At 42.7% G+C, this 14,783-nt stretch overlaps 1 protein-coding gene and 1 long non-coding RNA gene across 6 annotated transcripts in view; one reads left to right on the top strand and one right to left on the bottom strand.

Moving 5' to 3' along the window:
• The window catches only part of LOC138814191 (uncharacterized), a 46,009-nt gene extending 32,687 nt beyond the window's left edge, over positions 1-13,322 (bottom strand). For 2 of the 5 annotated variants that reach the window (XR_011367917.1, XR_011367916.1), the window contains exons 1-2: positions 12,919-13,322; positions 11,801-12,121 (exon numbers count right to left, since the gene is read on the bottom strand). This is a non-coding gene — a long non-coding RNA (uncharacterized lncRNA). Of the gene's footprint in view, positions 1-8,870; positions 8,985-11,800; positions 12,122-12,849 lie in introns of all 5 variants that reach the window. The other 3 variants (XR_011367919.1, XR_011367918.1, XR_011367920.1) reach the window with 3 other exon arrangements.
• Positions 13,323-13,401: 79 nt separating this feature from the next.
• Positions 13,402-14,197, top strand: LOC138813578 (eukaryotic translation initiation factor 1A). Its single transcript, XM_070001999.1, has one exon. The coding sequence runs from the start codon at positions 13,561-13,563 to the stop codon at positions 13,993-13,995; it is 435 nt and encodes a 144-aa protein (XP_069858100.1). The 5' UTR covers positions 13,402-13,560; the 3' UTR covers positions 13,996-14,197.
• The last annotated feature ends 586 nt before the right edge of the window (positions 14,198-14,783 follow it).

The raw sequence follows: 14,783 nt of genomic DNA, 5'->3' as shown, positions 1-14,783 counted from the left end.
ACACACACACACACACACACACACACACACACACACACACATACAGAAAGAGAAAAGAACAAGAGGAAAACCATTGCCCTGATGAGTGAGAGAGCTCAAGTTCTGTTGGAGAAATAAGAGAATCCATAGGAAAACATATGGAAATAAGGGCTTGGGAGAGACACCAGATGGAGAATAGGAGGGCCTAGGCCAGGCATGAATGAGTTGATGGCTGGGAACCATCTGAGCAAAAGGAAGTGCTGAGTCAGGAGCATGTGGCATGATGGAGGAGGAGGACCAGGTTACTTAGTCTACACCCCGGAAATGCACAAGAAAGAAGCTACAGTGAGCTGGAAGCCAGGTCAACACTTAGGGACAACCACATGGGCTTTAGTTTTTACTCCCTATAAAGAGAAGGCCCTGTACAAGTTCTGAGCAGATAGATGCATCATCTGCCTTCAGACTGATGTGTGGAGGCTGGACAGGCAGAGTGGGGAAGCTATTGGAGGCCATGGCAAGTGACAAGTGATCATGATGGCCTGAACCAGTGGACAGCAGCAGAGGCAGCAAATGAGACGTGTTATGTAGGTGGGTCCTGAAGATGGAGCTAACTGGACTTGCTGACAGGTTGGCAGATATGAGAGAAAGGACAAAGCAAGGCTAGCCCAGAGAGTGAGTTCCTGTCCTCTATCCCTCATGAAAGAGGATCTGTCTCGCTATCCCTTGACGTGACACAGCTCAAGGCTGGGTATGTGAATATATACACCATAGCTGAATGCAGCCACCAACATCAGTGAACGCTTTGGGGAGATGCACACAGTCAGCCCTCACCAGCCAGAGTGAGTGGTGCCACTGAGCACAGCCTTTGGACAGCCCGGGCCAGTTCTATGTCCTTCTTCCAGAAACCTCCAGCCACCCTGAAATTATGGGTTGCCATTTTACCTTCAGTCACAAACTAAGTTCCCAAGGACACCAAAGATCAACCCATTCATGTTTGCTTCACCAAAAAGTGAATGCAGGACCTACACTGGACAGCTCTTGGACAAAACCAAGCTTCATTTGGAGGAGATATTTTTTTTTTTTTGGGTCCAGTCATGGGGCCTGAACTCTGGGCCTGGGCGCTGTCCCTCAGCTCTTCAGCTCAAGGCTAGCGCTCTACCACTTGAGCCACAGCACCACTTCTGGCTTTTTTTTTAATGTGGTGCTGAGGAATCGAACCCAGGGCCTTAGGCATGCAAGGCAAGTGCTCTACCACTGAGCCACCTTCCCAGCCCCTTGGAGGAGATATTTAACCACACAAAGGGTAATAGTCATCTCAACATCTAGAGTCATCTCCTCAAACACTCAGCACAACCTCACATTCACTTTATTTACTCACTAAGAGTAAATAAGACAAGCTAAGGGGATCTAAGAGGACTTTTACTCCAGGAACTGGTGTGGCTTCATGGTAGAGCACTTGCCTATAATGTGTAAGGTCCTGGGTTTGAGCCAGGGTACTAGTAAACAATTTATTTCTTTATTTGTACAATCCTTAAGCTAAATACTTTGTCCTGCAGCTGCCTATACAAATAATTCTACCTTTTAGAAGTAGAAAATAAAATTGAAATTATTAGGTCAGAATTTCCATTGTTTTCTCTTAATTGTTTAATAATAAATAGCTGTAATGTTAGTTAGAAGAAGAGTTTGGATAATAAGCAATTAAATAACAATAAAGAAGGAGGGAGGCTGAGAATGGTGGCTTTTATCTATAATCCCAGCTACTTGGGAGGCAGAGATTGGAAGAATTATGGTTTGAAGCCAGTGTAGGCGAGAAGTTCACAAGTACTCATGTCAACATCAAAGCTAGGTGTATACCTGTCATTCTAGCTACAAAGGAAGCATAAATAAGAGAATCATAGTCTAGGCTGTCCAGACACATCATCAGACCCTATTCTAAAAATGCTAAAGCAAAAAGGATTGGAGGTGTGGCTTAAGTGGTAGAGCATTTGCCTAGTAAGCATGAGGTCCTGAGTTCAAAGCCTATGAAAAGAAAAAAAAAAGAGGAAGGGAGACTACTGCATTTACACATATACATATACTTTATTTGTAAATAGAGGGCTCAATACAGAAAAGAAATGAGTTATAATCAAAGCCATTTCAGTAGGCACAGGTAACAATTCTATTTATTCTGTCATTTGCTATCCTATCATTCTGAAGTCTTTATTACTTTAAAAATAGTCATCCTTATTAAGAAAGTATAAACTAACCAAGCCCTACTACATGCCAAGCACATTCTCTGTTTACTCCACTAAATTACTAGGTCTAGTTTTGTTTTGCATCTTGTGGCATCTGCACACCTTCATCTCAATAGTATTGAAGAAATTGTGGGGGAAAGAACAACTGATTGGACATATACTATTTATATCTGTTCCTCCCCAAGTCTCATTAAAATGGCCACAAAGTTCTTTTTGGTATAAACCCTTGTGATGGAGATCAAGGGAAAAGATAATAGAAGATAAGAGAGAGGACTAACACATGTGGGAAGGGAGAGCAGGTGGGAGAGTGGCTGGGCTGTTGAGCCCAGACTATGAGCTGCAACCCAGCTCCCTGCATGTGATCATCTTTTGCTCACTGCAGAAGCCTGCAAGGTTGGGGATCTTTGAAGGCAGAAGCTGGCACAGCACTGGAGGGGGACCAGGCAGATGTCTGTGTGAAGAGCAGAAGGAGCAAGAAGTCCTTAGGCAGGAAACTGTGTCTCTGAGCTTTCTGATGTGGTTGATCTTGAAAAGCTCTGGTCCTACAGAGTGCCACTTACACCTATAATCCTAATTACTCAGGAGACTGAGATCTGAGTATCACAGTTCAAAGCCAACCTGGGCAGAAAAAATCCATGAGACTCTGATCTATAATTCACCACTAAAAAGCCACAAGTGAAGGTGCGGTTCAAGTGGTAGAGTGCCAGCTTCAAATGAAAAAGCTAAAGGGCAGTGTCCTGGCCCTGAATTCAAGACCCAGCATGGATGATGATGATGATGATGATGATGATGATGATGATGATGATAATGATGATGATGATGATGATGATGATGGTGATGATGATGATGATAGATAATAAATTTATAAAAACCTAAGCCAGCATTGAGCATGGTAGTACACACCTATAACCTGAGCACTTGGGAGTCTGAGGTAGAAGGATTGAAAGTTTAAGGCCAGCCTGAGCTACATGGTAAAACAAAGACAAAAATGAAAACAAAAACACAGAAGTTGGAGGCAAGACTCAGCTGGTAAAGCACTAGACAGTAAGTGAAAGCATTAGGTACTAAGTTCAAGTCCTAGTCTCAGACAAAAGAAAGCAAACAAAAAACTCAAGGCAAGCTAGGTGAGTCATCACACCTGTAATCCTAGCTACTCAAGGCAGCAAGCTAACTAAAGGACAACTATTAAATGTCTTATCAAAAGGGGGTTGATAGGGGCTGGGAAGGTGGCTCAGTGGTAGAGTGTTGACTTGCATGCATGAGGCCTTGGGTTCGATTCCTCAGCACCACATAAACAGAAAAAGCCAGAAGTGGCGCTGTGGCTCAAGTGATAGAGTGCTCACCTTGAGCTGAAGAGCTGAGGGACAGCATCCAGACCCAGAGTTCAGTCCCCACGACTGACCAAAAAAAAATGGGGGAGGCTGATATTAGATCCCTGTGGCTTCAGGCTGACAATAAGGGTTGAGGTTCACTAGCAGAAGCTAGGAGAGGCAAGGAAGGAGTCAGCCCAGAATCTCAGAGGGGTCATGGCACCACAACTTCATACCAGCCTCCAAGATCTGTAAGAGAAGTATCGTAGGTTGTTCTGCATCTCCTGTTGGTGTTACTAGAGCAATACTAAAAAACACATTTACTCTTCTGATCAGTACTGGTCATATCCTCACAGCTGAACAATTCTTTCTGTCAACCAACCATCCACATTGTTGCTTTTCCTGACTCCCAGCAGCCTAATCCCTCCACCCTATTGTCCTTTACCTTCTCTCAAACACTGTCACCACAAAGAACCTCTGAAAAAAGTCTTAACTCTGTGATTGAATACATGGTAACTCATCATTCAGCCAGATGTGGAAGAACCGTCGCTTGTTTTTTTCATCCCTGATTACTTACCATTTTTCACAGTAGCTTCTCCAAATTAATTTTCTCCATGTTTCTATCCAGTTGCTCCATCTCGCCCTTGTGCCTTCAGGGTTCTGACACTCCAATTTAGCTAAGCCCTCAGCATCCACCCAGTTGGGTGGCCAATAACTCCATGTCTCATCCAATCTTTGTTTGTCCTGGTCTTTTGCCAAACAGGACTCTTCCTGGGGCTGAGTCAGCAGAATGAGCTAGGCAAGTACAGCTGAAAGTTTCTCAGAATCTTGTCTGTTTTGGTGGTATTGGGGTTTAAAGTCAAGATCTTCCACTTTCTAGACAGGTGCTCTACCACTTAAACCACATCCCCCAGCCCTTTTTGTATAGTTATATTTCAAATAAGGTCTTGCTTTCTGCTGAGGCATGCTGGATTTTGATCCTCCATTTATGCTTCCTAAATAGCCTGGGATTAACAGGCACATATCACAGAACCTAGCTTTTTATTGTTGAGATGAAGTCTCTTAAACATTTTGCCCAGGCTGTTTCTATACTGTTCACCACCTCCCCAATAGCAGTGAGCCACTGGGCCTGACAGAATACCTTTGATTAAGAAAGATAATGTCACTTAAAAGTTGGTACTGTATACTGAATTTGCTAAGAAAGATGATTGGCCACAAGACCTATCCATCTTGGGGCTGAGGGTTTGGCTCAGCGGAAGGGCACCCACCTGGTGCACACAAGGCCCTGGGTTCGGTCCTCAGCCCTGGAGGGGGGGGGGAGGGAAAGAACTATCCATCTGGCTGGCTGCCTTGGGAACTGACCTCCTCCCTTGCACTGGCCTTCACCTTACCAAGTCAGCACTTACTAAAGCAGTGCCACACCGTGATCTGATCATGTTTTTGGCCTCAGCTCCAGGGTCTCCATGTTAGGGGAGGCCTCTCCATACCAGAAGTCCCTGGATTCCACCTCCCTCCACAAACCTGCTCTTCTGAGTCTGCTCCTTACCCTCCCTGCTCATCTACACCCTTAGCTCCTTTCCTTGGAGGTGATCATCGGCCTCCTTCCCCACTCAGAATTGGAAAGCACAGTAAAGATATACAATGTGAGTCCATCATAATTGCATTTTAATTATTGTAAATGTGAGCTAAACTTGGCATTGGAAAATCAGGCGATACTATCCCATGTTTTCATCTATATAATGAGTTCTGCCTAGGAGAAGCATTCCATATCAACAACAGAAAGGACTGAGGAAGGTGTGTGTGTGTGTGTGTGTGTGTGTGTGTGTGTGTGTGTGTGTGTGTGTGTGTGTGTGTGTGTGTGTGTGTGTGTGTGTGTGTGTGTGTGTGTGTGTGTGTGTGTGTGTGTGTGTGTGTGTGTGTGTGATACAGGACACCGTCCCTTAGCTTTTTTGCTCAAGGTTTGCTACCATTTGAACCACACCTCCACTTTCAGCTTTTTGATGGTTAGTCTCATTTTTTTAAATCCAGAGTTGGCTTTTGAACTATGATCCTTAGATCTTAGCCCCTTGATTAGCTAAGATTACAGGCATGAGCCACTAGTACCAGCTGAGGAGAGTTTTACTCCAGAGAGCTCTGAAAGGAGGTGATTTGGAAGTGCCTAGTGGCTAGCATAAGACTTTCAGGAGCTGGCTGAAGTCCATCTTCCCATGACGAACCTCCCGGGAGCTAGTGGCAGGTTCTAGAACATGGCAGGAATTCAAGAGAGCTTTGCGGTATGGAAATGTTTGTATCAATCTACCTGAATGTAGTTGTGGAATTCTAGCAAATAAATGAATTGGGTACATCTTTCTATTTATGATTTTTCCTTAGAAAACTTCAAATTTAAGTCAAGATTTGAATTTGCTCTTCATTTAGCACTTTGACTCCAAAGTCAGGAGATATCAGTATCCAACTTTAATATCTCCCTTAATTCTTCATCCACTCACTCAATATTTAATAATTAGGATGTGTATATATACAGTCCTATGCATCTATGCATTTGGGGGCAAGGAGGACACAAATTTGAATCAGTGTAATCTCTGTCTCTAAAATGCTTTAGTCTAATGAAGGAGTTGATAAATAGTACAATATAAAAGGCACAAGGGGAGAAGCCTGTGTAGCGCATTAGAGGAGCCCAGAGAAGGGCATCAGTGTTAAGGGCAGTAAGGACTGGGCACAAGTGGCTCATGCATGTAATCTTAGCTTCTCAGGAAGCTAAGATCTGAGACTTTGATCCCAAAGCACCCTGAAGAGATGCAATTTTCCTTTGTCTAGATATCAATAAAGCTGGAGGGGAAAAAAAACTTGATGTGAAAATTTAAAGCACCAAGAATAAGCAAGACATTGTGAAGAAGATTAACCTGAAAACACTATCAGTTAGGACAGGAGTGGGGAACAGCAGCTACAAAGCCTGAGGAATCCTTTGCAATGGCCCCGCCAAGGCAGCCACAGGCAGGGTTCAGAATTCAATACATCTAGGCTCTTTTCATAGCAAGAAACATTTATATTAAGTGAATCATCATAATAATGTAAATTATTATTACAGATAAGCAACAATTCAATACAGAATTAGAAGCCAGATACCAGTGGCTCAAGCCTATAATCCTAGATAATCGTAGCTACTCGGGAAGCTGAGATCTGAAGACTGTAGTTCAAAGCCAGTCAAGGTTAAAAAAAAAAAAAAAGCCAAGAGACTCTTGTCTCCAATTAACCAGTGAAAAAGCCAGAAGTAGACCACCACTCTTAAGGAAAAAAAAACCTAAGCAAGGCTGCAAAGCCCTGAGTTCAAGCCCCAATACTGGCACACACAAAAACCAAACACAAAATAACTCACAAACATTACAGGATATGCAGGACACAATAAATAATAGGACAGACATGTATGCTTCTCCTGTACCATGGCCCATATGCCTATATTTTGGTGACTCAGAGAACAGTTAGTTCCAGGCAGGTTGGAGGTGTACCTGTTAAGAAAGTGTTAACACATTATGGAGAAATCACAGGGATTTGTTGATGATGAGACAAAATGCAATGAACTGATTCCTCAAGACGTTGATGATTTTGTCTCTGATGATTGGCAGCAATGTTGTCAACTTCTATGTTGACACAGATAAGTAACTCCAATCCAACTTTTATACACACATCCATGATCAACAACCTCATAAAGACTGAATCTCAGATGAAGATTCTAATATGCAAAAGATGTACAAAAAAAGACCTCAAGAGTTAATGGTGATACAAATGATGGATATATTCCAAATCCAAGATACAGGATTAGAACAACGATCCAAGTGAAATAATTGTATTGTCAGGAACACACACACACACACACACACACACACACACACACACACACACACACACACACACACACACACACACACACTGGAGAGTTGTTAAAACTTAAGTTTTTTTAAAATTTGTTATTGTAAAGGTGATTACAGAGGTGTTACAGTTATATAAGTCAGGTAATGCATACATTTCCTTTTGAACAGTGTCACCAACTCCCTCATTTTCTCCCAATTTTTACCCTTCTTCTCTGCCCCCCCCCCGTTGTATAGTTCATTTCCAACATAATGTCTAGTATCACTGCTGAATTGGTTCCCCCTTTGTCCCACCATTTCTGTGATGTGACAGGCTACAAATAGTAACTACAAAGAAAAGCTGATGCTTTTTTTTGTCATTAGTGGGGTTTGAAGTCAGAGGCTCACACTTGTTTGTCTTGTTCACTTGGCTGGTGCTCTACCATTGAAGCCATGCCTCCATTCTTACTTTTTGCTTTATTTTAAAGTTGGAGTCTCAGCTTCCTTGAGAGGACAGGATTATGGGTGGGAGCCACTGGTGCCCAGCACAATCTTTTTTTTCAAATAGTAGTCCATCTGTTAATGAGCTATATGGGGAAAACAGACCTGACCTTCTGTCTCATCATTAGTAAAAAGCAGTCTATGAATTGCAGTTTTGTGAATGGCCAGGTCAACCACAAAGGAAAGAAGCCGGTAAACTGGATTGTGTGTGGGAAGGAGTGGGTGCTGAGAATAGAACCCGGGCCTCAGATAAATGTTCTCTGCCAGAGTGCTATCTCCCTAGCCTCATCAGACTATTTTAATATTTCACTTAATGCTTACTTATAACATAACACCACAAGTTCATTTCTCTGGAAATCTAAAACAAGGTGTTGATGTTTCTTTCTCTTGATGTCACTCTCCTTGGTGACACCTTTCTCCCTGTCTTTTGACCTTTTCTCTGTGTGCCCCTTCTTTTTTCCACTCCTCTCCTCTCTTCTCCTCTTTTCTTTCCTACTCTCCTCTCTTCTCCCATATCCTCAATCTCTCTTTCTGTGTTAGCACTGGGGCTTGAACTCAGGGCCTGGATATTGTCCGTTAGTGTTTTCTGCTCAAGGCTGATGCTCTACTACTTGAGTCAAAATCTCCACTTACAGCTTTTTGATTAACTGAAGATATGAGTCTTGTGGGCTTCCCTGCCTGGGCTGGCTTTGAACCACAATCCTCAAATCACAGCCTCCTTAGTAGCTAGCTTAAAAGGATACAAGTCAGGTTGGAGTAGAGTCTACACTAATTGCTTTTGTCATTCTGTTTGGCATATTTCATTTAATAAGATTCTCTGATTTTATTTTTTTTTAATTTTTATTTATTTTTTATTGTGAAAATACTGTACAGAGGGGTTACAATTACATGGGCAAGATAATGAGTACATTTCTTATCAAGCATTGTAGCCTCCTCCTTTGTTTCCCCTTCCCATCCTCACCCCCCCCCCCCCCGCCCGATTCTCTGATTTCATTACAACTGACCATTACAATGTCAATGAGACGATGGGCCTCAAGTGCTCTTATCAGGTAAGAAAGATGTCAAGTGTTGAGCTGGGCACCAGTGGCTCACGCCTGTAATCCTCAGTACTCAGGAGGCTGAAATTTGAGAATCATAGTTTGAAGCAAGCCCAGGCAGGAAAGTCCATCAGACTATTATCTCCAATTAACTACAAAAAGCCAGAAGTGGAGCTGTGACTCAAATGATAGAGCACCAGCCATGAGTGAAAAGCTAAGGGACAGTACCTAGGCCTCATATTCAGCCCCAATATTAGCACAAAGAGAAAGGAAGGAAGAAAAGAAGGAAGGGAGGGAGGGAGGGAGGGAAGGAAGGAAGGAAGGAAGGGGAGGGAAAGAAGTCTAGAGAAGGAGAAGGAAAAAAGAAAGAAAATAAAGAAAGAGGGAAAGAGAGAGTGAAATAGAATGAAAGAAAAAGGAGAGAAAGAAAGAAAGCATACATAGGAAGAGATAAAGGAAGAAAGGAAGGAAAGAAGAGAGAGTCCAGAGAAAGAGAGAAGAAAGAAAGAAAGAAAGAAAGAAAGAAAGAAAGAAAGAAAGAAAGAAAGAAAGGGATAGAACAAAGGAAGAAAGAGAACAAAGAAGAAAGACAAAGGAAGAAAGGAAAGAAGGAAGAAACAAGTTGTCAACTTTTCAATTTTTTGATGATGTGTAGTAGGTTAGCTTGGTTTGAGTTAGCTTGCTTTCTTTGATCACTCCTCATAGTATCCAAATTATAGCACCACTTTGTGCTCTGTAAACAGGGACAAGGGTAATTCACCAACATGTAACACATACTTGGTAAAAACACTACCATTTCAGGAAAGGTTTCAGACCTTTCTTTTGGGAACCAGCTCTATAAGCACAGACTGGCATTTTGTTGTTGTTGGTGGTGGTTGTGGGGCCTGAACTCTGGGCCTGGGCACTGTCCCGTAGCTCTTCAGCTCAAGGCTAGTGCTCTACCACTTTAGCCACAGTGCCACTTCTGGTTTTTTCTGCTTATGGGGTTCTGAGAAATTGAACCCAGGGCCTCATGCGTGCAAGGCAAGCACTCTACCACTGAGCCACCTTCCCAGCCCTATACTGGCACTTTTAAGAGGAATTCCCCAAATGATTTTTCCACAAAATGTAATAGTTCCAAAAAATACCAGCAATCTAAGAGTAGGTGATCTACCTAAACAATACAAACACTGGAAACAGCTGCAGGATAAAAATAAGAATAAACTCTGCTTGTGGGTTAAGCAAAAGGCTTTGAGAAGTGTGAACTTGATACTGAATGTCATCAAAGGTTCTGTGAAAAGAAGTATACTAGCATTGAGGAAGCAAGAGTTAGACATGGCATTCTTAGATAAAAATTACTGTGTTAAAAAATGCTGAAATTAAAGCCAGGTGCTAGTGGCTCATGCTATAATCCTAGCTATTCAGAGACTGAGATATAAGGATTAAGACTCAAGCCAGCCCAGGCAAATAAATTTAAGAGACTCTTATCTCCAGTTAACCAGAAACAAGCCAAAAAGTGGAATGTGGTTCCAGTGTTAGCCTGGAGAGAAAAAGCCAAGCAAGAGTGCAAGGCCCTGAGTTCAAGCCCCAGTACCAACACACAAATCCACACACAGAGGCAGAACTTCCAGAATTGTAACTCTCAGGATTAGTGAGATGAGGTTCTTCAGCATCTAATAAAGTCTCATAGACATTTTTGTTAGAAATAAACACACTTGTACCTGAAAGATCACTGCAAATATCTTAATAGTAGATATTAGACATATTTGCTAAGCCTAAAAATAGAGGAATGACTAAATCATGTTATAGTCATAACATGGAATACCATTCAGCATTGAAAAATTGTATCTTCAAAATATTAATCAGGTGAACCACTACACACTTGTACTCTCAGGGCTCATGAGGCACAGACAGGAGGATCCAAATGTAAGGATCAGCCTGAACTACATGATGAAACTCATTACAAAAAAAAGAAAAAGGAAAATAGAAGGCAGAAATTACAATTATTATATTGATATTGTTATGTTATTATAATGGTAAATTAAAAGGGCACAAAACTATTATATAGTGTCTAATAATTATATTTTATAATAATTATAACAAATTGTAATTTTAAGTCCTGATATGCACAGAAAAGTGGGAAGAAATATAACAACACCAACATAAACCAACTCAAGAGCAGAGAGCATACATACACAAGTCTATGTGCAGGGAGTAATACTTCACATTAAAAAAAAGTTATTCCCAGAACTGGGTGCAAGAACTCACACCTCTATCCTAGCTATTCAGGAGGCTGAGAGCTGAAGATCACAGTTTGAGGCTAGAAGTGAGGATGAGGGAAGTCTGTGAGATTCTTATCTCCGATTAAACACACACATACACATTCACACACACACACACACACACACACACACACACACACAGAAGTGGTGCTGTGGCTCATATGGTAGAACACTAGCCTTGAGCAAATAAAACCCAGGCCCTGAGTTCAAGCCCCAAGACTGGCAGGAAGAAAAGAAAAGAGAAGAAAAGAGCAGAAAAGAAAAGAACGGGAAAGGTGGAAGTGGAGGTGAGGCTCAAGAGGTAGAGTAATAGACTAATATCCTTTAGTGAAAAAGCTAAAGGACAGTGCTTTGGCCCTGAGTTGAAGCTCCAGTACTGACATACACACACATACACACAACACACACACATACACACACACACACCTGCCACAACTGTAGAACAGAAGGTACTGTAAGGTAAGAACAAGGAAACAAAATAATAGGCAACAGAAAAACAAAATTTAAAAAAACAAAAGCAATATACAAGGGGACTTGTATATAACTAATATTAGCTAATTAAACCAAAAAAAGTAATGAACATGAAATTACTGTCTTCCAAGGATTAAAGCAGAAGGAATTCCATAGTTGACTCACAAAGACTTGTGTCCTCTTATTTTCAGGATGAACTGGTCTGTTTGCTGTTCTTCCTGCTTCCTTGAAGTTCCAGTTTGATTGTGTGATATTTAGCTTGAGTGACTCCACTGTGGTTTGGTTTGGTGTGTTTTGGCCTAGTGCAGGAGCTCATTCCAAACCAATGGCCTCTCATAGTTCCTGTTGACTATAATTCTAAATGATGCATTTCAAATGGTAGTACTATAGGTAATCACTGTTGGCATTTAATAAATGCTTATTCCAGGGCACTCTTCGAAACCACCTTGTAGTACTAGGAACTTTTTTTTTTCCATTTCACAGAAACTGAAGGACAAAAAAAGGTAAAGTAACTACAAACCAGGCACTGGTAGCTCACACCTGTCATCCCAGCTACTTAGGAGACTGAGAACTGAGGATGGCAGTTCAAAACCAGCCCAAGCAAGAAAATCCATGAGAGTCGTATCTCCAATTAATCACCAAAAAGCCAGAAGTGACGCTGATATACCAGAAGTGGTATATCACTAACAGCAAGAAAAACTCTGGGACAATGCCCAGGCTCTAAGTTCAAGCCTCAGGATGGGCACAAAAAAAAAAGGAACTACACCAACAAAATAACAAAAATTGCCTGGCAGAAATAGAAAATCCAAAAAACTGGCAGAGGTAGAAGGTCCAGAGACAAAATTGCTATTGCAAGCCGGGTCGCCGTGATTCAGGCCTGTAATCCTAGCTATTCAGGAAGCTGAGATCTGAGGATCGCCGTTCAAAGCCAGCCTGGGCAGGAAAGTCCATGGAGCTCTTATCTCCAATTAGCCACCAGAAAACCAGAAGAAGTGCTGTGACTCAAGGAGTAGAGTGCCAGCCCTGAGCTGAAGGACAGAGGCCAGAGTTCAATCCCCACGACCGACTCCCCCCCCAAAAAAATGCAATTGCAGATGTCAAATGTACACTCCTAGCTCTCACTGGCTTTGAAGACACCCCTCCACAGATTAGGATAGACCACTGCAGTAGCCTTAATTCCACCCCAGAAGGAGGCTTGCCTAGTACTTTCTTACCATTATTTACTCTGTGTGCGTGAGAGGGGAGAGGGGGGAGAGGGAGAGAGAGAAGCAGATACCACACACACAAGGGTGCGGGGCTTGGGGCTTGAACTCAGGCCTGAGCTTTTTTACTCTGCCACTCCACCTCCAGCTGTTTTGATGATCAATCGGAGGATGTCAGGCACTTTCCTGCCCAGGCTGGCTTTGATCTGGGATCCTCAGGATCTCAGCCTCCGGGGTAGCTAGGCGTTTAAAGCAAGCCACGAGAGGCTGATTCTTCATCCGAGGACCAGGCTGCCTAGAGTAACTTCTTTTATTGTCGCCAGCACTGGGGTTTGAACCCGGGGCTCTGAGCTGGCTAATGCGGTGCTCCTCGCGACCTGAGCCACCCCCTCAGCCCAGCTTTTCACGCGTTGGAGATGGAATCTCGAGAACTTCCCCGGCACTGTGGGCTTCCAATGGAGATCTCCCGCCCCTCGGGGGTGGGGGTGAGGGGGCGGGCTCCGGAGGGAGGGGGAGAGCCGGGCGGGGCGGGGCGCGCGCTTATGACGCCAGAGGCAACGGAAGCCATGGGAACCGCGACCCTCAGCCAGATCCGGCGAGCGGCCCCCGTCGGAGGAAGCGCTGACTTCCGGCCGGCGGGTCCCAGCGAGGAGCGGGGAAGGCGTCGCAGCCGCCTCCAGAGAGCAATTTCAATCTCACCCCATCTTGGGGGCTGTCAGCGCCATGCCAAAAAATAAAGGCAAGGGAGGCAAAAACAGGCGCCGAGGCAAGAACGAGAATGAATCGGAGAAAAGAGAGTTGGTGTTTAAAGAGGATGGACAGGAATACGCGCAAGTAATCAAGATGTTGGGAAATGGACGACTAGAAGCAATGTGCTTTGATGGTGTGCGGAGATTATGCCATATCAGGGGAAAGCTGAGGAAAAAGGTTTGGATAAATACCTCAGACATTATCTTGGTTGGTCTACGAGATTATCAAGACAACAAAGCTGATGTGATTTTAAAGTATAATGCAGATGAAGCTAGAAGCCTGAAGGCGTATGGAGAGCTGCCAGAACATGCCAAAATCAATGAAACTGACACGTTTGGTCCTGGAGATGATGACGAAATCCAGTTTGATGATATCGGGGATGATGATGAAGACATTGATGATATCTAAGCCAAACTCAACGAGTTATATTCCAAGTTTTCCAAGGATTGTTCTACGGTTGTGATCTTGGCCATCAGCTGTTACTAGTAAAATTTTGTTTAACATAAATATAGCTTGTTGAAACATTGATTTATTTTTATTAAAAAAGTTTTAATATTTCTGAAAAATGTTCATGCTGAGTTATCTTCACTAACGTATTGACAGTTCTTGAGATCAAATAGAATTTATCAAACACTGAGATATTCACTTAAAAAAAAAAAACTTCCACATCTTATCCTCCTGAGTAGCTAGAGTGAGCCACCAGTGTCTGCGCTCCTAAATTAATTCTATGTGATTTGAATAATTTTAAAATTACTATAGCCCGAAGTAAACTATTATTGGCAATTATTAGAGATAACGCTAAAGGAAAAAAAATTTAAAGTCCTCTGGGGATTAAATCTTTTAAACCTCTGTTTTGATATCCAAAGAGGCCATTATAAGTTAAGGTCTTGATCCTCAGGAACTGTTTGCCCCAATGTTCCTAGTTGCTGGCATCACCTCGTCAAGTGTCGAGTGGTCTAAAATCTAAGGCTTACTGCAGTTCTAGCAGGGAGAAATGCTTTCCCTGGATGATCTTACTCTGAAGGCAGGAGTTGCCACTGTCTATGGAGCATAGTGATTAAGGAGACTGAATAAAGGATACTTTCAGGACTTCCAGTACATGAGAGCTTCAGAGGAGAACCCCCAGTTCTAGGAGAACCCCAGAAATTACAGTAGCAATGCTTAATCTTTACTTTGTCTGCTTCTATCTTTTTTTT

This window comes from Dipodomys merriami, unplaced genomic scaffold (genome assembly GCF_024711535.1).
Source record: "Dipodomys merriami isolate MVZ:Mamm:240054 unplaced genomic scaffold, mDipMer1.0.p SCAF_6, whole genome shotgun sequence".
Classification (NCBI taxonomy): Eukaryota; Metazoa; Chordata; class Mammalia; order Rodentia; family Heteromyidae; genus Dipodomys; species Dipodomys merriami.
Note: the sequence above shows the minus strand (reverse complement) of the source record. Positions and strands in the feature narration are given on the sequence as shown.

Coding starts and splice junctions, on each gene's coding strand:
- LOC138813578 (XM_070001999.1), top strand. CDS start 13,561: ATGCCAAAAAATAAAGGCAAGGGAGGCAAAAACAGGCGCCGAGGCAAG.